Source organism: Hyla sarda, chromosome 5 (assembly GCF_029499605.1).
Source record: "Hyla sarda isolate aHylSar1 chromosome 5, aHylSar1.hap1, whole genome shotgun sequence".
NCBI classification, from domain to species: Eukaryota; Metazoa; Chordata; class Amphibia; order Anura; family Hylidae; genus Hyla; species Hyla sarda.
Genome location: NC_079193.1, coordinates 189,376,750 through 189,401,045, shown reverse-complemented (window position 1 = coordinate 189,401,045; position 24,296 = coordinate 189,376,750). Strand labels below are relative to the sequence as shown.

The 24,296-nt window shown below is 41.2% G+C and overlaps 1 protein-coding gene across 1 annotated transcript in view; it reads right to left on the bottom strand.

Moving 5' to 3' along the window:
* Positions 1-2,089: 2,089 nt before the first annotated feature.
* SLC6A3 (solute carrier family 6 member 3) overlaps positions 2,090-24,296 on the bottom strand; it is a 92,740-nt gene continuing 70,533 nt past the window's right edge. The window contains exons 13-15 of the mRNA XM_056518454.1: positions 22,038-22,205; positions 19,925-19,996; positions 2,090-2,715 (exon numbers count right to left, since the gene is read on the bottom strand). Coding sequence (XP_056374429.1) covers positions 2,692-2,715; positions 19,925-19,996; positions 22,038-22,205 — 264 coding nt within the window. The 3' untranslated portion in view covers positions 2,090-2,691. The remainder of the gene's footprint in view (positions 2,716-19,924; positions 19,997-22,037; positions 22,206-24,296) is intronic.

Genomic DNA, 24,296 nt, shown 5'->3' with positions numbered 1-24,296 from the left:
TTAAATTCCTATGGTCCAGGAATGGAGTGCCCAGCATGGTCAAAAGTCCACATACTTATGGCCATATAGGGCAGAAGTAATTTGCTACAAGATGTACCTTAACTTCACCATTCACATAAATGTTTGCCTCATCACTGTACAAAATCTTCTGCGTAAACTGAGGGTCCAGTTCCAATTTTTGTTTTGCCCATTCTGCAGCACCTGAAACTACGGATACTGGAAGCCTGTTCTAGCATTTCTCCTGCGGTGTTGCTATCAGTGTGTGAAGAGTGGGAGAAGAGGATTGCATTGACAATCCAACACAATGGGCAGCACATTGAACACATTTTATAAGTGGTCAGAAACTTGTAAATAACTCATGAAAGAATAAAGTTATGTTAAAACCAAGCACATCATTGTTTTTCTTGTGAAATTCCCAATACGTTTGATGTGTCACATGACCATCTTCCTATAGAAAAAACAAAAGTTGGATTCAAAATGGCCAACTTCAAAATGGCCACCATGGTAACCACCCATCTTGAAAAGATTCCCCCCTCACATATACTAATGTGCCACAAACAGGAAGTTAATATCACCAACCATTCCCATTTTTATTAAGGTGTATCCATATAAATGGCCCACCCTGTATATTACAAACTTGAGCATATTATACTTTCTCAATATAGCAGAAAAGGGAGCAATAGGGGACATGCTGACAGTGTGCATATATGGGGGAGATCTGATCTCTTCCTCCTGCACTTGTGTTGCTTCCTATGACCCCAGGTGGGGAAATTAGATAATAAAGACTTTTGTTCATGTTTTTTTCTTCAAATAAGAATTGAGAGGATCATGTAGTCCCTCTTCTGCCCCTAATTAGGTTGATTGTTTACTCCATGACCCTAACGTTATACCCCTCAGATGACTACGTGAGTCAACAAATTACTATCTCTCCAAGTCTACCTACTCAGCTTAGGGTGCATGCACACCACGTTTTTGCAATACAGTTCCCGTATCAGGTTTTTGATGAAAAAATGGAATCCTCAAAACCTGACTAAACTGTATCAAAATGTGTGTACAAATTTCAACTCGTATATGGTTAAAAACCGTATATGGTTTGGATAATGGTGTCCGGTTGCATCCGTCTTTTAAGAAAAAAACGTATACATTTTTTACTTTTCACTCCATTTTGAATAAAGTTTCACTTGTTTGCACAGTTTTTTTTTCTTGGAATTTCAATCAAAGTCAAATATTTTATGGTGCAAACCAGATGGAACCGTATGAACATGCGGTTCTGTATGGTTCCCATTGACTCCCATGTTAAAAAAAACGCATACGGTTTAATACGGTTTTTCACCCAGACCAAAAAACTTGGTAGTCTACGGTTTTGGGTATGGGCAAAAAAATTGACAAAACCGTATAAGACGCAAAACGGACTATGATGCGTTTGACTTACAGTTTACAATGTTAAGTCAATGCATATGGTTTGCTATATGGTTCCGTACGGTTTTTAACTTGAAACCGTATAGGGGAACTATATATAGCAAAAATGTAGTATGCATGCACCCTCAGTCAGATGCTGCACTGCACTAATTTTAATCTTACAATGTGTTCAAAGGCAGCTCATGCTATTTGCAGACTGCTGAATTCCTTGAAACAAAAATGTGTTTATTCAGGACATACAGTTATCATAATTACAATTATTCACCCTCATTGCAAATTATGTTTATTTGCAAGACTTACACACTTTCTATTGTTTGCAAAACAAACAATCTAAGGCTGCGTTCACACTATAGAATTCTCAGTTTTAAAGATCCGTTATAATGATCTGTTAATAAACCATTAAAAACGGTTGTTAAATGGCCGTTACAAAATCCCATTATTGTCTATGGGATTTTTACATTACCCGTTTTAATCCGTCATAGCCATTATTAATAACGGACGTTATTTTGTGATGGGAGAAAGTAACAGGAGAAATAGTGCATGCACTATTTCTCCCGTTATTTCTCCCATCACAAAATAACGTCCGTTATTAATAACAGGCTATGACGGGTTAAAATGGGTAATGTAAAAATCCCATAGACTATAATGGGATTTTGTAACGTCCGTTTTTAATGGTTTTGTTAAAGGATCATTTTAACGGATCTTTAAAACGAATAATTCTATAGTGTGAAGGCAGCCTTAACCTAACATTTTCACTGTAGACAAATATATACTATTTTAGGGACTAACATTATTTAAGAAAAGTAATAGGATTTATTGTCTATTTCAAGTTTTCTATATTTTTTTTTGTGAGAGGAAATAAAGACAAAAAGAAAAAACTTAGATGCACTGAGTAACTTCATGTGCTACAGTTCTCATTACATTGTTACTTAGGTTTAATATATTTTGGTATACTGCACCCTGTCTAAATATACTGTATATGTATGATGTTCTATTTTCATAAATAATGCTTTCAGATAACATATTCTGGATATATTAAGAAAAGAAAAAATCTGTGAACAAATGAAAGATATTACATTGACAAGATGATCTTGATACCTATCTTGATTCACAGACACTGAGCAAATATTCTGAAGAGAAAGCCTTTCTTGGCAGATACAATTATGCCTCTCATCAGATAGTAGTACATCATACATGTTTTCTTTTCTTGCTATACGCGTCTTGTGAATCTTTCGGAAACAGATGATGATATTTGCCCCTTGGTTCATTGTCTTATACACTCAACCAATGTCGAAGCTGAAAGGAGACATTAAGAAACAACATAAACAAATGTAAAGCAAAACATAAACAAAAATGTACTTACAAATTATATTTTATGTTTGATAAAATGATGTTTTGCAATCTGAGGCCTTATTTATGTGTCAAATCCAGGTGCATGGAGCCTGTACATTGGCACATAGATTCCCTATGGTTCTATACTGGAGAGCTCCATGCACTATGTTTTGAAAATGCATATTATGGATAAATTCACTCCTAAAAGCAAAACTTCCAGGGTCCAATACCTTCTTAGTGTAGCATCTCATGGGAAAATGCTGTTTGAAATCTAACATACAATGCCAAAGATCACCAGTAAATAAACAAAAACTACACATAAACACGGGGCCTTTCAGCAAGAAACATTTCCTTCAGCCCATGTGCACCCTCCTACCAGCATAGCTCTGCTCGTTGTTCGGGGTAGGTATGTACACTTTTGTATTAATGGACAGTCAATCAATAAAAGAATCATAGCAGGAAGATGGGGTAAGTGCTCTGATCATCTTTTGTCTCTTCAACCTGATACAATTGCATATATCTTTATTTTATCATCTGTGCTTTCTTACTTTCCAGATCTTCACAGCCAAAACCAATTCTAGTCGGGCTTGTGTTGCAAATCATGCATGGAGTTGATGTTAAATGCAGTATTTTAACTTTAACACTTTTGTGAGTATAATAAAACATGTTTAAAAGAAGAATCCCTTTCTGGTGAAAGACAAAATTGTTCTATTTTTGTTTCTTACCAGTTGTCACCATACCTATGAAATATTGCTATTCACTCCAAAATCTTGAAGAATGGATCAATGTAACCTTTCAGTAAGGAGCAGAATAGGAGTTTTATCTGACTAGAATATGAAAGAAAAACTATGAATACCTTCATATGAAATTGAAGGTATTTTAGTGATATAATAATTTTATTAATTGTAGTGATGGCCACTAGAGCTGAGGGAATTTTTGAATAATTTGGTCGGTCCGAATTTATTTGCGGCAAATCTGTATTACAAATGGCTATTTTTGGCCTACTCAGGCATTATAAATTCCTTTCTTGGCAAGTGTTACTTGCTCTAAAAAGGGCGGCCCCGCACAGGAACCTCTCCCTATTTCAACCTCAAAACCCTGTGAAATGGCAGTGTTTGTAGGTGGAAATAGGGAGAGGTTCCTGTGTGGAGTAACACTTGCCAAGAAGGGAATCAATAGTGCGAGAGTAAGGCCTTACAGGGGAAGTTTTTACCCCCACCGGTTACAATGGACCATACGTTGTTCCCTTCCACCTTTTAGAGGTCTTTGCATTACATCAATACTTGGTGGTATAGGTGGCACACAGTGTTTCTTTGCACACCTTTCCTTTTGTTTGATTAAAAAAAATCATTTGGGTACATATATTTTATCCTAAGAAAAATAAAGTTTTAGCTAATGCATATCCTCAATACTTACTTGTGGTCTGATGCTGAGGAATGTCTGTAACTGGGGAGCAGCACCTTAAATCTGTTTGGCTCTATCCATATTTGTGAAGTGTTGGTGTGGCACCATGGTCAATCTACTCTGATGCATCAGGCATTGGTGGGTGGAAATCCTGGCTGATCCATGCCTGATTCATCTTCACAAAGGTCAGTCACATTTTTCGTTGACAGACGAGTTCTCCTTGGGGTTACTATGGCCCCTGCCGCACTAAACATCCACTCTGATGGCACACTACTGGCTGGGCAGGACAGCTTTTCCAGGGCAAACTCTGCTAGTTGCGACCACAAATCAAGTTTGGCTGCCCAGAAGTCCAGCAGATCTTCAAGGTGTGTTGACATGGGCATGTCAAGGTATGCCACCACCTGCTGGTTCAGGTCCTGCTCCATGTGTACCTGCTGCTGATGAGTTGCTTCACTTTGCGGGTGAAGAAAGGTACTCATCAGCGACTGTAGACTAAGGCTGCTGCTGATGGAGCTGGTACTGCTCCTGCCACACCACCCCTCCCGAGCAGCCATGGCATGGAAGGTGAGCACAGAGGGCCCCCCTAGTCAGACATGCGAGAGGATGGACGATGGGGCAGATAGGCATCGGCCAACTGACTACATAGAATGTCTCTGTAGTAGGTCAGTTTGTCCTCCCTCTCGGTGGATGCAAAAAAGGCCCCCATTTTGTGCCGGTAGCGAGGGTCATAAAAGGTGGAGAGCCAGAAGTCATCCCGCTGCTGAGTGGTGACAATTCAGCGGTCACTACGCAAGCAACTGAGCATGCATCGTGCCATTTCTGCAAGTGACTCGGAAGGATTCCCTGCCTCCATCTCCACTGCAAACTTCCGCGGTGTGTCTAAGTCCTCTTTCTCGCCTTCCTCTTAACCCTCTATCTCCTCTAGTTTCTTCTGCTCCTCCTCTCCTGTAAGATGACTAGAAAAACTGCCCATCTTATGAAACCTAAACTGTGCTCCACTGTGCTCCTCCCCCTCCTCCTCCAGTTCAGCCCCCACAGGGCTCATGTGGCCGTGAGATGTAGGCGCTACGTCTCCAGTGCCCTGACCAGCCATAGTTTCCAACACGTGTTATTGTAAATGAAGCAGTGGAAAAACATAATTCCTTCCATAATCTTGGCGACTTACTAATAATGTGGCTTTCTCAAAGGGCCTGAGCAAACGGCAGGTGTCACATATGAGCTGCCACTGGTTCACATTGAAGTTACACAGAAGAGTACCTATATCCGCTTGGATCATCAAGAAATTGGTGATGGCTTTTCTATGTTGGTATAGTTGGTCCAACATATGGAGGGTGGAATTCCAATGTGTGAAAACGTCGCAAATCAGACTATGTTGGGGGATACCGTTCTAACGCTGCAGCTCAAGAAGGATGTGCTTTGCGGTGTATGAGTGGCTGAAGTGCATGCAAAGTTTGGATGTCTTGCAAATGGGGGGAACACTTCAGGAACCGCTTAACAACCAGATTGAACACGTGTGCCATGCAGGGCGCATGTCTCAGGCTTCCTTATAGAAGCGCAGACAAGATGTTCTTCCCGTTGTTGGTCACCATGGTTCCCATTTCCAGTTTTTGTGGAGTAAGCCATGATTAAATTTCTTGATAAATGACTTTTAGCAGTTCCTCCCCAAGGCAAACCATGTGAACAACAGTGTGACACTGCTGTGCTCTGCACACATGGTATGCTGGTGGGTCACTGAGACTTGTCTGTGCAGTGGAGGCTGAGGACATGGTGGAGGATGAGGAGGCGAAGTCGCACACTGTCACAGGGCCAACAGCCTGAGAGCGTGGAGGAGGGAGCGGCGTGACCTGTCCAAGTTGCTGTTGTGGCTGTGCAGGAACCACATTCACTCAGTGGGCTGAAAAAGGACATGTATTGTCCCTGACCATAGTTACAGCTCCACACATCGGCGCTGCCGTGCACTTTGGTACAAACCGACAGGCTCAAGGACTGGCCCACCTTCTGTTCCACAAAATTGTGCAGGGCTGGTACTGCCTTCTTCGCAAAGAAATTACGGCTTGGGACTCACCACCTCATCTCGGCACAAGCCATCAGTACTCTGAAAGGTGCAGAGTCCACCACTTGAAAAGGGAGGGACTGCAGCACCAGTAACTTGGACAGGAGCACATTCTGCTTCTGCACAGTTGGATGTGTGCGCGCATACTGTTATCTCTTGGACATGGCTTTGTGGATGGATTTCAGGCAGAATGACTGACTCGACGTAGGAGGAGAAGGAGCATCTGGAGTGACAGAAGATGGGTATGACAGAAAACTCCCTTCAGCTGAGGTGGTGGCGCCTTGGCTGGCTGAAACAGGGAGCAGCGTGCCACTGGGTGATGCGGCAGGCTGGACCACCACATCGAAGCCACAGCTCTCCCAGGCCGCTTTATGGTGACACTGCATATGTTGACGCTGGGCCGTGGTGCCAACATTGGGACCCTGGCAACACTTTGCCTTCTGCTGACACATCTTGCATGTGGCAAGGTTAACATCCCCCGGATGCTTGATGAAAAACTGCAATACCGCCGAGTAGCTGATCTTCCCACCATCAGTCCGCACTGATTGACTGCAACTGCCGCGGACTCCAGGAACCCCTGTTCCACTATCTCCTGGGAGAGTAGGCTGCCGAGAAGCAGGTGGTCTACCCTGGACAAGTTTGGCTCCAGACTTGCCCCTTCTGCCACCATGCTGACTGCCAACCATGCTACCACCTTGCTGGCTCTGCTGCTGCTTTACGGTCAACCTGCAATCCTCTTCACCTGATGATGATGGAGCCCCTTCTTCTCCCAAGTGCAATCGGCTTCATCATCATTGAGTTGTGTCTGCATGTCACTGATGTCCTCCTCAGGTTCCTCAACAGTGTCTGCTTCAGGAGCCTGAACGCTCGCAACACCACCTCCCTTGCCACTCTCCTCATCACTACCTGCCCGCCTAGCGGAGGAAGCGGTGGATGTCTCCTCCACTTTTTGGCTGGGCAGTAACTGCTGACTGTCCTCTTCTTCGTCCTCATTGAATACTGGAGCTGAACCCACAGTATAAGATACTTCTGTAGGGGAAGGAACAGCATAGGACAGAGGCAATAGGAGGACAGGGACTGCTCCAAGGCCATGCCAACTGAGGGTTGTGTCTGAGAAACCCACCTGTTGACTGGGGGTGTCAGATGTCACTTGGGATGAAGTGGATGACCGTGTTAACCAATAGATGATGGCAGATGCGTTGCTGGTTGAGACACGACCGCTAACTAATACCGGGAGCTCGTGATTCTCGCTGCGACTCCTGCTGACACTTGCCCCTAATCTGCTGCGACCTCTGCCTGATGAATTTAGGCCTCTGTCACTCCTCTGTGCATGTCCTGGCACTTGTCTGCCTGACATACTCAATGCGTATAATAGGGAAGGACAATGAGCTCCAGTATGCTTAAAACAGTATTTGTCTACAACACCAGCAGGTGTGTACTTTTGGCTGGCCTTTTACAGTATCTAGGCCCTTAGGACTTTAACAGGAACAAAATAGTACACCACTTAGATGTATGTATGTGGTATGCACTTATGAGGGAAGGACAATGAGCTACAGTACACTTAAAACAGTATAAGTCTACAACACCAGCCGGTGTGTACTTTTGGTTGGCCTTTCACAGTATCTAGGCCCTTAAGACTTTAACAAGAAAAAAATAGTACACCATTTAGATGTACACACAGGTTACACTTAATAGAGAACAATATGCTTTTAGTGCTCTGCTCACCCTAACTGGCTGGCTACTATTAGCTTTTCAGTTGTTCATATATTATTTATTAATAATTCCATTCTTCACCATCATTTTTCATAACACTTTTTTAACAAAAAATTCTAATATATATTTCTTCACAACATCAGATTTATCCATCACATTCATTCATTTGTATATATTCATTATCTTTATGTATTATCACCTTTTTAATGCACAATGAATTAGCTTCACTATTAGAGATGTGATTGCCCTTTAAAATCTTGTTTTTATTAATATTTTTTAACATTTAATTTCAGTATCCGGCCATTTCGCTCTATGAATTTTCCTGTGTAGTCTGTGGAGACTAATATGGACATTTATCAACGGGTTTAGTCAGGTTTTCTTTACTATAATTGTCGCAAAATTGTCGCAGCTGCGACTACACGATTTTTCGTGCGACATTTTGACTGGAAAGCGAGAAAAGCAAGTTTTCCAAAAATTAACTATGTAGTAATAATTTTAAAATGGACTATGGGCAGTCAGGTATTTATTAACTGCGACAGTCGCAACTGCACAAAAAAAAGTCGCAACAGCGTTAAAAATTGACTAAATTTACTCCAGCTCAAACATGGAGCAGAAAAAGCTACTACCAAAGTAAAGAAGGAAAAATTGCTTACGTGAAAGAAAATTATCAACAGGCTGAAACCAGTTGATAAATAAGTCGCACATAAGCAAAAAAAAAGTAAGGAAAAAATTACTAAAAAAAAGAATACATAAGCAAACATTGATAAATGTCCCTCTAAGTCCTTCTTTTTCTTATGTGCGCATGCGCCGATCTCCGGCGCTGTGGTCTCCGAGTGCCGCGTCCTCCCAAGCGCCGGTCACGTGACTTGTCATGTGATTTCGGCGTCTGACGCGACACCCGGAAGTGCCGCGGCGTCTGGAAGCTCGGGCGCTATGCGCCGATTCAGGAGGAGGAATAGACTTAGTACTCAGGTGTGTTATGTAATAAGAATGATTTGATTGGCTACTCTGTGTATTTATACCATCATGCACTGTTAGGACGCCACCCCAGGACGAAGGTATCGCCGAAACGATCGTTGGGCTGGCGTCACTCCTGCTTGGGTCAGCTGCTGCATTGTTTTTCTATAGTTCCTTGGTATGTATGCTGGTTCTTAGACATGATTATGCACTCCATGGAAGCTGTAATAGCCCCTATTATGCACTTTATATTTGTCTACCAGTCATGCACTTTATTTTTGTGATAATGTATTATGCGCAAGCAGGTAGTGTCGCCCCTTTTGTCTAGTCTCCCAAAGTAGTTGCAATCCTCCCCCTCTTTTATGTTTTATGAACTACATGTTTTTAATACAATCAATACAATTATATATATATTTTATATTCTACTTAAATGACTCCTTTTGTATTTGTGGTATAGCTTTTCAGTTGTTGTACACACCACTGCTGCAGCACACAGTCGCTGTGAACTACACCCAAAATTGCATTTTCTCTCTCAATCTCACCCCTTCCCTATCAGTGCTTCTAGGCTAGATTTGGGCTTGAGGTGAATCGCTGCTGTAAAAAAGCTTGTTTGTGCAACAAACTGCTCTCTCTCTCCCTCCTTGCAATAGAACACTGATGTGACTGAGAGGTGAATCACTGCTGTAAAAATGCTTTTCTGTGCAACACACTGCTCTCTATCCCTCTCTCCCTGCAATAGAACGCTGATGTAACTGAGACGTGAATCGCTGCTGTAAAAATGATTTTCTGTGCAACACACACTGCTTGTCTGTCCCTCTCTCTCTGTAATAGAACGCTGATGTGAATGGCCGCAAGATGGCTGCCAATTATATAGGGCTGTAATTTCACAGGGGTGGCTGGCTGCTGATAGGCTGCATGCTGCATGTGATTCAGGGTCATCCTGTCTACCCTTGTTCCCGCCTTCCCAGGATTTCTTGCCCCATGTCCTCACATGTGGATCTGCCATTTTAGATGTCCGGCTCCTGGAGCCTGGACCGCACTATATGGAGTTTAATGAAACAATTTGGGCAATCGAATTGCGGCGATATTCACATTCATTATGAATTACATTTCTCCTGAAATTCGTAATGAATTTGGATTTGTCAGATTCGATTCGCTCATCCCTAATGGCCACCATCACTTGTTCAAGTATATTAGTATATTATTTCCCAGAGACAGATATCAAAAATACCACTAACCAATGGGGACAGAACACAAATTCTGAGTCTAAGTTAAAGGGGTACATCGGTGGTAAACAATTTATGTTAAATCAACTGGTACCAGAAAGTTATACAGATTTGTAAATTACTTCTATAAAAAAAAACTTAATCCTTCCAGTATTCATAAGCTGCTGTATACTACAGAGAAAGTTCTTTTCTTTTTGAATTTCTTTTCTGTCTGTCCACAGTGCTCTCTGCTGAGACCTCTCCATGCCAGGAACTGTCCAGGGTAGGAGTAAATCCCCATAGCAAACCAATCCTGCTCTGGACAGTTTCTGACATGGACAGAGGGGTCAGCTGAGAGCACTGTGGACAGACAGTAAAAAAGAAAAGCGTGTTCTTTTTGGCCCCATCTAGCCAGTATGCGTACTGCAAAGAAAAGGAATGGAAAAGCATAGTAGACTACACTACTATTACAACAGCATATAATTAACTTCCTAATTCCTAAAAGATCCCCTCATTTTATTGTTTCCTTGTCTGATCTATCCATTTGATAATGCTTAATTTTAACTTTTGGTCCTGTATTGCTTTGATACTATTTATTTCTACTGTTAATGTTAGTTCTATGCTCTATTTCTTTCTTCCACTGTTTTCGTTATATGGGTCAACTACTTTATGTCAAATTTTTGTTTTTCCTTTTTAATACATTTCTAAATGTTTCTGAAAAGTGTCTTAATGCCCTGCATACTTTGGCAAACAAACCCTAATAACTGGGGAGCCAACTAAATCTACAGTGGGGTAAAAAAAAGTATTTAGTCAGCCACCAATTGTGAATGTTCTCCCACTTAAAAAGATGAGAGAGGCCTGTAATTTCCATCATAGGTATACCTCAACTATGAGAGACATAATGAGAAAAAAATCCATAAAATCATATTGTCTGATTTTTAAAGAATTTATTTGCATAATATGGTGGAAAATAAGTATTTAGTCAATAACAAAAGTTAATCTCAATACTCAAACGTTTTCTGTAAATCTACACAAGGTTTTCACACACTGTTGCTGGTATTTTGGCATAATTCCTCCATGCAGATCTCCTCTAGAGCAGTGATGTTTTGGGGCTGTCGCTGGGCAACAAGGACTTTCAACTCCCTCCAAAGGTTTTCTATGGGGTTGAGATCTGGAGACTGGCTAGACCACTCCAGGACCTTGAAATGCTTCTTATGAAGCCACTCCTTCGTTTCCGCGGGCAGGGTGTTTGGGATCATTGTTATGCTGAAAGACCCAGCCACTTTTCATCTTCAATGCCCTTACTGATGGAAGGAGGCTTTCACTCAAAATCTCACGATAAATGGCCCCATTCATTTTTTCCTTTAAACAGATCAGTCGTCCTTGTCCCTTTGCAGAAAACAGACCCAAAGCATGTTGTTTTCACCCCCATGCTTCACAGTAGGTATGGTGTTCTTTGGATGCAACTCAGCATTCTTTCTCCTCCAAACACGATGAGTTGAGTTTTTACCAAAAAGTTCTACTTTGGTTTTATCTGACCATATGACATTCTCCCAATGCTCTTCTGGATCATCCAAATGCTCTCTAGCAAACTTCAGACGGGCCCAGACATGTACTAGCTTAAGCAAGGGAATACGTCTGGAACTGCATGATTTGAGTCCCTGGCGGCGTAGTGTGTTACTGATGGTAGCCTTTTTACTTTGGTCCCACCGCTCTTCTGGTCATTCACTAGGTCCCACCATGTGGTTCTGGGATTTTTGCTCACCGTTCTTGTAATCATTTTGACACCACGTGGTGAGATCTTGCATGGAGCCCCAGATCGAGGGAGATTATCAGTGGTCTTGTATGTATTCCATTTTCTAGTAATTGCTCCCGCAGATGATTTCTTCACACCAAGCTGCTTCCCTATTGCAGATTCAGTCTTCCCAGCCTGGTGCAGGTCTACAATTTTGTTTCTGGTGTCCTTTGATAGCTCTTTCGTTTTGGCCATAGTGGAGTTTGGAGTGTAACTGTTTGAGGTTGTGGACAGGTGTCTTTTATATTGATAACAAGTTCAAACAGGGGCCATTAATACAGGTAGCGAGTGGAGGATAGATAAGACTCTTAAAAAAGAAGTTACAGGTCTGTGAGAGCCAGAAATATTGCATGTTTGTAGGTGACCAAATACTTATTTTCCATCACAATTTTCAAATAAATTCTTTAAAAATCAGACAATGTGATTTTATGGATTTTTTTTTCTCATTATGTCTCTCATGGTTGAGGTATGCCTATGATGAAAATTACAGGTCTCTCTCATCTTTTTAAGTGGGAGAATTTGCACAATTGCTGGTTGACTAAATCATTTTTTGCCTCACTGTAGCTTTTCAGGAGTCTTACATGAACATAATTGTTTAATTGGTTGACGTTACTTACACTTTTATTCACTGTAAATGTGACTTTTAGCTTTTTTCACTCCTACTCTAAGAATTCAAGTAAAGTAGCCTGAATACATCTCAGAGGTCACATACTTAGAGAACTACACACAGTCTTAACTCTTGTGTACAAGGGGAGCATCTCTGCTTTTCAGCTATTAAATCTAGCCTTATAATGAAGGCAATAACAGGGTGAATGTCCTGATTAGACATGTGGCCGGCAGTAGGGTGCTTGCATAATTACATTGTTAAACCTATTATTAACATGCTCCACTAAGTCATTTAAAAGTGCAGCAACAGTAATCACAGGCCAAAGAAACTCTTATTTTGCTCTTTCCTGTTGAACATGGTATATTAGGACCAATGAAACATTAACAAAAAATTTTGACTAATCATTTCAGACTTTATTTTGTTTTTTTTTTGTACATTTTCCTTTTTATTAAATTAATGCTTAAATCATTCTTAGATTTAAAATAATGTAAATTATATAAAATAATATAAAAGATTATTGCAGTTATCATGATACCAAATATGTGCATATTATTTGTCATTTTGTAACTGAATTATCACATAGCACCACGCGACCAAAGGTGCAGTGAGAAAACAAACCTTGTATCTGAAGTAAATTTGAAAGCCACACTGAATTACATGCAATATGGTTTCAGCCTCATCCCAGCTGCACCCTGGTCACTTTGTGACCACTACATGAGAACCCAGCCTTAGTGCTTACTACCACAAAATACAGACTGCAAAATAGACAAATAAAAAAAAAAGAAACAAAAAAAAAGGAAGTTGTGGTTTAGGTTTACATCAGTTTTTTAATACATATATTATAAACTGAATATTCAGTGTACAGCTTATGGTTCATTGTATTCTACAGTTAAGGAAAAAATTATTCGATTCTCTGCTGATTTTGTACGTTTGCCCACTGACAAAGAAATTATTAGTCTACAATTTTAATGGTAGGCTTATTTGAACAGTGAGAGACAGAATAAAAACAAAAAAATTACAGTAATAAACATTTTAAATAAATTATGAATTGATTATAATGAAATTAGTAAATAGTATGTTTTATATAAGGAAACAAGCTAAGATTAGGAGCACTCTCCCAAACGGAGTGCTCCTAATCTCAGCTTGTTACCTGTAGGCCTAAGCAAGGCTGGAATGTACTACAAGACCAGTACATGTGATTTCCTGAGCAGGGGGCCTTGCAGGCACTGCAGGATTTCAGTTCTTCATGGCAGAGTTACCAATTGTTTTCTTGGTGACTACGGTTCCAGCTGCCTTGAGATCATTGACAAGATCCTCCCATGTAGTTCTGGTTTAATTCCTCACCATTCTCATGATCACTAAAACTTCACAAGGTGGGATCTTGCATGGGGCCCCGGAAAGAGGGAGATTGACGGTTATTTTGTATCTTCCTTTAACCCCTTAAGGATGCAGTCCTTGTTTGCAAATCTGACCACTGTTGCTTTATAAATTAATAACTCTGGGATGCTTTTACTTTTCATTCTCATTCTGAGAATGTTTTTTTTTGTGACATATTCTACTTTAACATTGTTGTACATTTTCGTTGTTACTTGCATCCTTTCTTGGTGAAAAATCCCAAAATTTCATGAAAATTTTTAAAAATGTTGCTTTTTCCAAACTTTGAAACTCTCTTCTTGTAAGGAAAATGGATATTGCAAATAAAGGATATGTCAACTGGCTTATATATCAACTGGCTCCAGAGAGTTAAACAGATTTGTAAATTACTTCTATAAAAAAATCTTAATCCTTCAAGCACTCATGATCTGGTGAAGTTGAGTTGCTCTTTTCTGTCAGAGTGTTCTCTGATGACACGTGTCTAGGGAACTGTCCAGAGTAGAAGCAAATCTCCATAGCAAACCTCTTCTACTCTGTGCAGTTCCCGAGACAAGCAGAGATGTCAGCAGAGAGCACTGTGGCCAGACAGAAAAGAACAACTCAACTTCAGCAGTTGAAAATTATTGGAAAGAGTAAGATTTTTTAATAGAAGTAATTTATAAATCTGTTTAACTTTCTGGAGTCAGTTTCTGGTATTCCTGGAATACCTCTATAAGTTTGAAGTGGGTTTGAGGGGCCTTTCTGTGAGAAAACCCCCCACAAATGACCCCATTGTAGAAACTGCACCCCTCAATGTATTCAAAATGACATTCAGAAAGTGTGTTTACCCTTTAGGTGTTTCACAGGAACAGCAGCAAAGTAGAGGAGAAAAAAATCTAAATCTAAATTTTTTACACTAACATGTTCATGTGGCCCAATTTTTTCATTTTTACAAAGGTTTTGTGGAGAAAAGGCCCCACAAAACTTGTAGCCCAATTTCTCTTGAGTAAGGAAATATCTCATATGTTGACGTAAAGTGCTCTGCGGGCTCGCAACATAGCTTAAGAGGGAACTGTGGGATTTTGGAGGGCGAATTTTGCTTAAATTGTTTTTAGGGGGCATGTTGCATTTAGGAAGCCCCCATTGTGCCAGAACAACGGGAAAAAAAACACATGGCACACTATTTGGGAAACTATACTCCTCAAGGAACATAACAAGGGGTATAGTGAGCCTTAACACCTCACAGGTGCTTGACAGATTTGCGTTGAGGTGAAAATGAAAAATGTGATTTTTAACACTAAAATGATGTTGTTACTCCAAATTTTTCATTTTCACATGGGGTTATAGGAGAAAATGTACACCTAAATGTGAAGCCCAATTTCTCCCGAGTAAGGAAATACCCCATATGTGGACGTAAAGGGCTCTGCTGGCGCACTACAGGTCTCAGAACAGAAGGAGTGCCATTAGGCTTATGAAGAGAGAATTTTGCTGAAATGGTTTTTGGGGGGCATGTCACCTTTAGGGAGCCCCCATGGTGCCAGAACAGCGCATGGCAGCTATTTGGGAAACTACACCCCTCAAGGAATGTAACAAGGGGTATAGTGAGCCTTAACGCCTCACAGGTGTTTGACAGGTTTGCATTGAAGTTGGACGGGAAAATGAAAAAATTAGATTTTTAACACTAAAATCATGGTGTTGCTCCAAATTTTTCATTTTTACATGGAGTAATAGGAGAAAATGGACCCCAAAATTTGAAGCCCAATTTCTCCCGAGTAAGGAAATACCCCAAATGTGGATGTAAAATGCTCTGCTGGTGCACTACAGGTCACTACAACAGAAGGAGCACCACTGGGCTTTTGGAGAGAGAATTTGGTTGGAATAGAAGTCAGGGGCCATGTGCATTTAAAAAGCCCCCATGGTGCCAGAACAGTGGACCCCCCACATGTGACCCTATTTTGGAAACTACGCCCCTCAAGGAATGTAATAAGAGGAGCAGTGAGCATTTACACCCCTCTGGCGTTTGACAGATCTTTGGAACAGTAGGCTGTGCAAATGAAAAATGGAAATTTCATTTTCATGGACCACTGTTTAAAATATCTGTCAGACACCTGTGGGGCGTAAATGCTCACTGCACCCCTTATTACATTCTTTAAGGGGTGTTGTTTCCAAAAGGGGGTCACATTTGGGGGTCCACTGTTCTAGCACCATGGGAGCTTTGTAAATGCACATGGCCTTCATTTCCAGCCAAATTCTCTCTCCAAAAGCCCAATAGCGCTCCTTCTCTTCTGAGCCCTGTAGTGTGCCTGCAGAGTACTTTACATCCACATATGGGATATTTCCATACTCAGAAGAAATGGGGTTACACATTTTGGGGGGCTTATTCTCCTATTACTCCTTTACTCCTTGTGAAAATAAAAAAAATTGGGGTAACACCAGCTTTAGTGAAAAAAAATAAAATTTTAATTTTCACGTCCGACTTTAATGAAAATTTGTCAAACACTTGTGGGGTCTTCAGGCTTACTATCCCCTTTATTATGTTCCATAAGGGGTGTAGTTTCCAAAATAGGGTCACATGTGGGTGTTTTTTTTTGCATTTATGTCAGAACCATTGAAGCTATCAGCCACCTCTGTGCAAATCACCAATTTAGGCCTCAAATGTACATGGTGCATGAGCCCTGTTGTGCGTCTGCAGATCACTTTACACCCACATGTGGGGTATTTCCGCACTCAGGAGAAATTGAGTTACAAATTTTGAGGGTCTTTTTTCCTTTTACCTCTAGTGAAAATAAAAAGTATGGGACAACACCAGCATACCAGCATGTTAGTGTAAACATTAAAAAAAATTTACACTAACATACTGGTGTAGACCCCAACTTCCATTTCATAAGGGGTAAAAGGAAAACAAATCCCCCAAAATCTGTAACGCAATTTCTCCCGAGTACGGAAATACCCCATGTGTGGCACTAAACTGTTGCCTTAAAATATGACAGGGCTCTGAAGTGAGAGAGTGCCATGCACATTTGAGGCCTAAGTTAGGGATTTGCACAGGGGCGGACCCGGATGCAACCGTTACAATTGCCTCAGCCACTACAAATAGCCTACAGCAGTGTTTCCCAAACAGGGTGCCTCCAGCTGCTCCAAAATTCCAAGCATGCCTGGAGAGTCAATGGCTGTCCAGCAATGCTGGGAGTTGTTGTTTTGCAACAGCTGGAGGCTCCTTTTTGGAGACACTATATAAATATGTAGTGCTTTACGCTTTATTTTTTGTAGTGTATTATAGTCTTTTTAGGGAACAGTCACACGGGTGGGGTTCACAGCGAGTTTCCTGCTGGGAATTTGAGCTGCAAGGGATAATTTGCCGCAGATCAAACTTGCAGCAGAAAACTCACTCGAAACCCCCGCCCATGTGAATGTAACCTTGCACAAACCTCTCCAGCTGTTGAAAAAACTACAACTCTCAGCATGAACTGACAGACCGTGCATACTGAGAGTTGTTGTTTTCCCACAGTTGGAGGCACACTGGTGAGGAAACACAGAGTTAGGTAACAGACTAACTCAGTGCTTCCCCTCCTGTGTGCCTCCAGCTGTTACAAAACTACTACAAAAAACGGTCTGTCAGTGCATGCTGGGAGTTGGAGTTTTGCAACAGTTGGAGGTAGTGCAGTGCATGCTGGGAGTTGTAGTTATGCAACAGCTGGAGGCACGCAACCTAACTCCCAGCATGCCAAGACAGCAGTTTGCTGTTTGTGCATGCTGGGAGTTGTAGTTATGCAACATGTGGAAGGCCAATGTTTAGAGGCCACTGCACAGTGATCTCCAAACTGTGGCCCTACAGATGTTGCAAAACTACAAATCCCAGCATGCCCACACAGTCATTTGCTTTCTGGGCATGCTGGGATTTGTAGTTTTGCAACATCTGGAGGGCCACAGTTTGGAGATCACTGTGCAGTGGCCTCTAACCTGTGGCCTTCCACATGTTGCATAACTACAACTCCCAGCATGCACGAACAGGAAAACCCAGCAAATGGCTGTGTGGGCATGCTGGGATTTATAGTTTTGCAACATCTGAAGGGCCACAGTTTGAAGATCACTGTGCAGTGGTCTTTAAACTGTGGCCCTTCAGAGCTTGCAAAACTACAGCTCCCAGCATGCCAACACAGCCATTTGCTGTCTGGGCATGCTGGGATTTGTAGTTTTGCAATATCTGGAGGGCCACAGTTTGGAGATCACTGTGCAGTTGCCTCTAAACTGTGGCCTTCCACATGTTGCATAACTACAACTCCCATCATGCACGAACAGCAAACTGCTGTCTTGGCATGCTGGGAGTTGGGTTGCGTGCCTCCAGCTGTTGCATGCCTACAACTCCCAGCATGCACTGCACTGCCTCCAGCTGTTGCAAAAATACAACTCCAATCATGCACTGACAGACCGTGGATGCTGGGAGTTGTAGTTTTGTAACAGCTGGAGGCACACTGGAGGGGAAGCACTGAGTTACCTAACTCGGTGTTTCCTCACCAGTGTGCCTCCAGCTGGGAGAAAACTACAACTCTCAGCATGCGCAGTCTGTCAGTCCATGCTGAGAGTTGTAGTTTTGCAACTGCAAAACAGTCATCTCCAAACTGTGGCCCCCCAGATGTTGCAAAACTACAAATTCCAGCATGCCCAGACAGCAAATGTCTGTGTGGGCATGTTGGGAGTTGTAGTTTTGCAAGATCTGAAGGTCCACAGTTTAGAAACTCAAAACTATGGTCCTACAGACCTCCAAGCCACTTACTCAGATCACTGCCGCTGAAGTTCTGTGCCGCCGTCGCCATGACATCATGATTGCTGCCACCTGGACCTAGATTGGGTGAGCTCCACTGTTCCCCCATTCTGCCCGGACACCCATGGGTGGGCAGAGCAAGGGAACTGAACTTTACCCCCCCTCTTCTGCGACTGGTCAGTCGCTTCTGACCGATCAATCGCAGTGATAGGAGGGGTGGCACCCCTGCCACCTCACTCCTATCCCTTCAGGGAGACCGGGGCTGGGTCAATGGAGACCTGTATGACCCGGAATCACCGAAAAACTCTGGTCTGAATTGACCAGCGATTTGTCGCAATCACCGATATGGGCGGTCTCAGGACCCCTTTGGCGATGTGTCCCAGGATGCCTGCTGAATGATTTCAGCAGGCGTCCCGGTCCAGTCCCCAACCGGCCAGCGGCAGGGACAAAAATTCCCACGGGCGTACATATATGCCCTGCATCCTTAAGGACTCAGGATGCAGGGCGTATGCATACGCCCTGCATCCTGAAGAGGTTAAGGGAGTGCTCCTAATCTCAGCTTGTTACCTATATAAAAGACCCTTGAGATCCAATGCTTTTTTTGGAAATGTGTTTTTCTGGATTTTTCTGTTCTTCTGTCTCTCACTGTTCAAATAAATTTACCATTAAAATTATAAACTGATCATTTCTTTGTCAGTGGGAACATACAAAATCATCAGGGGCTCAAACCTTTTTTTTCCCACCGTAACACAGAATTATTCAGGTTTCTGTTTAGAATCCCATTAAACCCAAAATAGCAATATATTCTAATGAAGACACCCCCTCCTGGAAAGTTAAAAAGGTAAATACATACACTTCTCATGGCATGTCTTTGGTACATGTCTGCAGTGCAGCCAGCAATAATCAGGAATTATCTTGGTACATGATGGAAGACTATGACAGGGTTTAACTGTATACTAGATGGTGGTGGTAGTCAAATTCAAGGTAGTTTAACCATTCTTTCAAATCCAATAAAAGTAGAAAAAGAACAGCAACTCACCCATTATCTTTCATAAACTTTATTCTAAGAGGTGCATGAATGATCATTTCCATGAGCCTCCTCCACACACTGTGGCCTGAGATGCTCAGTGTGTTCTGACTGCACTGCGAGAGCACTGAGCATCCCAGCCCACAGTGTGTGGAGGAGGCTTGCGGAAATAATCATTTATGCACCTCTTCTTGGAATAAAGTTTATGAAGGAATATCGGTGAGTTGCTGCTCTTTTTCTACTTTTGTTGAGTATTTTGAAAGCGCTTTGTGAAGCTAAATATAGGAAATAACTTACTGTAAATTGTCGCACTTCTCCATTTTCTATTAGATCATACTCTTTTTCAGGAGTTATAGCATAAGCAGTTTTCTGAAATACAACAGAAATGCATATTATACTTTACAGCATGCTAGCAAAACCTTTGACAGTTTGCAATCCACATTACGACAACTGGGTATTTGCATTTCCAGATGAAAATAAAAATAATAATAAAATAATAATAGTAATAATAACAACAATAAAACATGATTCTTTTATGCAATATGAAAGCTGAACATTTTGTGTCACTTTATTTTCAATAGAGTACGCTGAGCCAAAAGGAAAGCTAAGAAGGGACACATTTTATAAATGTGTTTATAGACTGTTCAAATGTTTAAGGTACTTTAGTGTAATCTTCTGCTTAGTATTTCAGTAGACTATTAGACATTTTCAATATGTATTAACATAAATTTTTCAAACAATTAGTTTTTACAAAGATTTGTAAACTGAATTGCACAAGAGAAACTGGTTATCCTATATGACAGATTTAAAGGTATGCTTTCCGGAAGCACAAAGTTTTGGAGTATGGATGTATTTCTTCAGTGGCACAAACATTACAGTATGCACTTCAAACTTGTTAAAGGCTATGGACACAATTGCGCAGATATTATTTCTGTTGTTTATTTGCTTTACAATTGCAAAGTTATGGAATTTTCTAAAAAAAAAATCTTCATCATCTCCTTCACATATACGGTTGTTCTATTCCTTCTAACATAGGTCTGACAGAACACTACTTTGAGCTGTGTTAGCTCTCTCTACTCCATCTTCTCTGCAGTGTTATTGCAGCAAAATCCAAAACTCACAATGATTTACAATGATTAATTGCAGATTTTTATTTCCCCACTGTCACTGAAAAAAAATCCCCAGGAGATCTTCAACGTTTCCAATATTAAAATTGACATATTGTGGATTTGTCTCTCTCTACTCCACTCTACTTTAACTCTCTCTCTACTGATATGCTGTGCATTGTAGGTGAATTTCCACAAGAATTTTGTGTAACTTTTTTCTGCCACATGTGGATTTTTTTAATCTGATTTGTGTCACTGCTACTGTAAATGCTGTGGATCTGTGGCATGGAAATTCTGTTAGAAAATTAACATAATTTTCAATTGTGTGACCCTACCCTACCCTAGAGTTTAGGACGAATGGCACAGTGATTGACTTCAGAAACTAAGAGCAGCAGTGGTTGTCGTCTGATATAGAAAAACAAACTTCAATGTTATTGGGAATGTAGACTTAATATGTTAGGTTCACCAATTTAAGATCTTCATCTATGAGCCTGTTAAGCCAGTAGAGAGCAGCAACAAAAAATGCCTCTTTTTGTCCCAGTATGTCTGTAGATTTCAGCCTGAAGAGTTCAATGGAAACGGTGTAATGCCTCATTTCCACTGGGGTGATGCTGCTGGGAAACTTAAAGGGATTGTTCAGTGAAAGACAACTTATTCCCTATTCATAGTAGAGTACTCGGGTCTCTTCTGTGTTCCCATAGACAAATAATGAAGCATGTGCCGCTGCAGCACACACTACTCTTAGAGAGCCAAGGTCCGGTACAAGAGATTGCATGGGGCCCTAGCAGTCGGACCCCCTGTAATCTCTTCTATGGGACCCAGCTCACTGGGAGGAGCATATGCTGCTGACAGCACAGGATCCATTAATTCTTTATGTGAGCACTGAAGAGACCTGAGTACTCAGTCATCTCTGGCACTCCCATAGGAATGAATGGAGTGTGCGCCGTCTGCAGTATGCACCACTCTCAGAGAGCCGAGCCCCATTCAGGAGAGCGTGGGGGGTCCCAGCAGTCAGACCCCCCTCGATCATACACTTATCCCCTTTCCTGTAGATAAGTTGTTTTTCACTGGACAACCCCTTCAACGCCCGCTGAAGGTTTCCTCTAATGTTTACAGCTGACTGTGTACACATAAATCTACTTTACCTGTAAAGTATACAAAAGAAAATTGAAACATTTAGTTTATTCCATGTGCCTTAGACATTTGAATAGTACTGTGTATAGATACACACATACACACACACACACACACACACATATAGATAGATAGATATATATATAGCACACACAACATGTATAACTTACTTCTTTAAAGGATCCAGGAAGAGTACAATATTTGTATATAGCATAGATAGGTACCATTGCCATGGATGAAGCCGCTAGTAACCAGCCTGTTACATTTGCCCATTCTGGGAATGTGTAGTTTCCATATTTTGGAGACCTATAGGTTATAATGCTGACAACAACCACAAACTGAAAAAACAACAATAAAATTAAATATATATGAAGCAATCAAATAGATAAATAGATAGATAAAAGCCTTTTTTAATAAATACTTTTCAATTGATCAAAGTATAGTTCTATTAACGTTTGTATGAGATGGTTAATAAGTACCTACGATAACCAAAGCTCTTCTTAGTGGTTCTACAACTAACCCACTTTTGTCCTGATGATTGTGCTTGTAGTCCATAAAAGGCAGTGCTACCTGTTATTTCACTAAATAGTTTGCTTATAGCTTTCCTAATATTAGGCTTCAGATCATAGCATTAGCCTTTCTGGTTTATTATTCCTTGCATTATGTATAAATCTACCTATAGTGAAGAAGCAATATAAAATTACACTTCCTTTATCATGTATGACAGAAGGCATCAACCACTTCTCCAGCATCCACACATTTGTTCTGTGTCTCACATACACATACAATTTCAGCTTCTTTGCATTTACTTTCTGATCCAGACACCTTAAATTTACAATAAACCCATCTATTCACAAGTTTTTGTTTTTTTAAGAAATAACTTAAAAATGAATTTAAAAAAATGAATTCAGAAAATGATTTATCAAAAACCATGGCAGAAACACATCTCAAAAATGCCACCTTTGACAATATCAAGGCTGATATACTCTCTTATACAATTGGACTTTCTGCTTCTTTTCCTGGCCTAATTTAATTTAGTTTACTGTATTACAAATGTAAATCATACCATCATTACTTTTTAGGCTGTTATATAAAATGGCCTTCATTTAACAAAATCTTAATAGACTAATAGGTTTATTGAAATATTTTTTTCATTTTGAACCTATTTTTTTTTTATCCCAGAGCTTTACTTTTACTACACTCAAGCAAAGACAGCTTACTGAAATAAACATAGTATCTAATCTATAGCTTCAATCCTCAAATCTCTCTCACAAGATGAAATATTTCTCCTCATAACTTCTATCAAAGATGATTGTGCATGTGCACCATGACCACAAAGGATATGAAGAAATATCTCTCTGCTTGTGAGAATGACATTTTACAGTGGAGGATAAAGGCATTGTTCTGTTTAGAAAACCTATTTTCATATTCCCTATTAGGTGAGTCTAAGCCAATAGAGGGTGATCCCCTGTCTCTCTTCTCAAGGACATATCCTAACTTGCCTAACACAGAAAGCCCATTGATTTGCCCATTGAGTACTATGTAATTTTTAAAGCGCAACTCCAATGGTGTTGTGGTGGAAGGATATACGTTATCGAGAGTTGGCCGCTGCTTAAAACGGTACTCCACTCTAGACATCTTATGCCCTATTCAAAGGATAGGGGATAAGATGCCTGATCGCAGGGGGTCCCGCCACTGGGGACCCCCACAATCTCAGCTGTGGCACCCCAGACATCCGGTGCACGGTGTGGATTTCGCTCCATGCTGGATGACTGAAGATGCGGGGCAGAGGGTCGTGATGTCACAGTCACGCCCCGCTCGTGACGTCACGGCCATGACCCCTTAATGCAAGTCTATGGGAGGGGGCGTGATGGCCCCTCAATGCACGTCTATGGGAGGGGGCGCGATTGCCATCAAGCCCCCTCCCATAGACATTGAGGGGGTGTGGCCATGATGTTACGAGCCTCCAGCACACCACCCGAAGCTCTAAACGTATGTTGGGTGCAGCAGGGACCCCCGCGATCAGACATATTATCCCCTATTCTTTGGATAGGAGATAAGATGTCTAGGGGCAGAGTACCCCTTTAAGCGGACGGCCTATGAATTTGCCAGAAATTCCAAAGACATCTGGAAAATCTCTCATTTTAGCAGCGGGATTATAGAGTTGCTGCCAATTTATCATGTATTCTTCTGCCACAACATTATTGGAGTTGCACCTTAATTTTCCTTGTGACAGTGCAGTAGAACACATAACCATAACCAGATAATAGTTTATAACTGGGAGCTCAGCTGAGGAGTGTTTTTTTTTTAATCAGTTTATTGAACCCTACAAACAAGTAAGAAAAACACCTTTAACACCTCCTTAAGCCATGATGCTTGATAAAACTGGCCAATGTATTAAGTTTTATTCATGTATAATGTCTAAAATT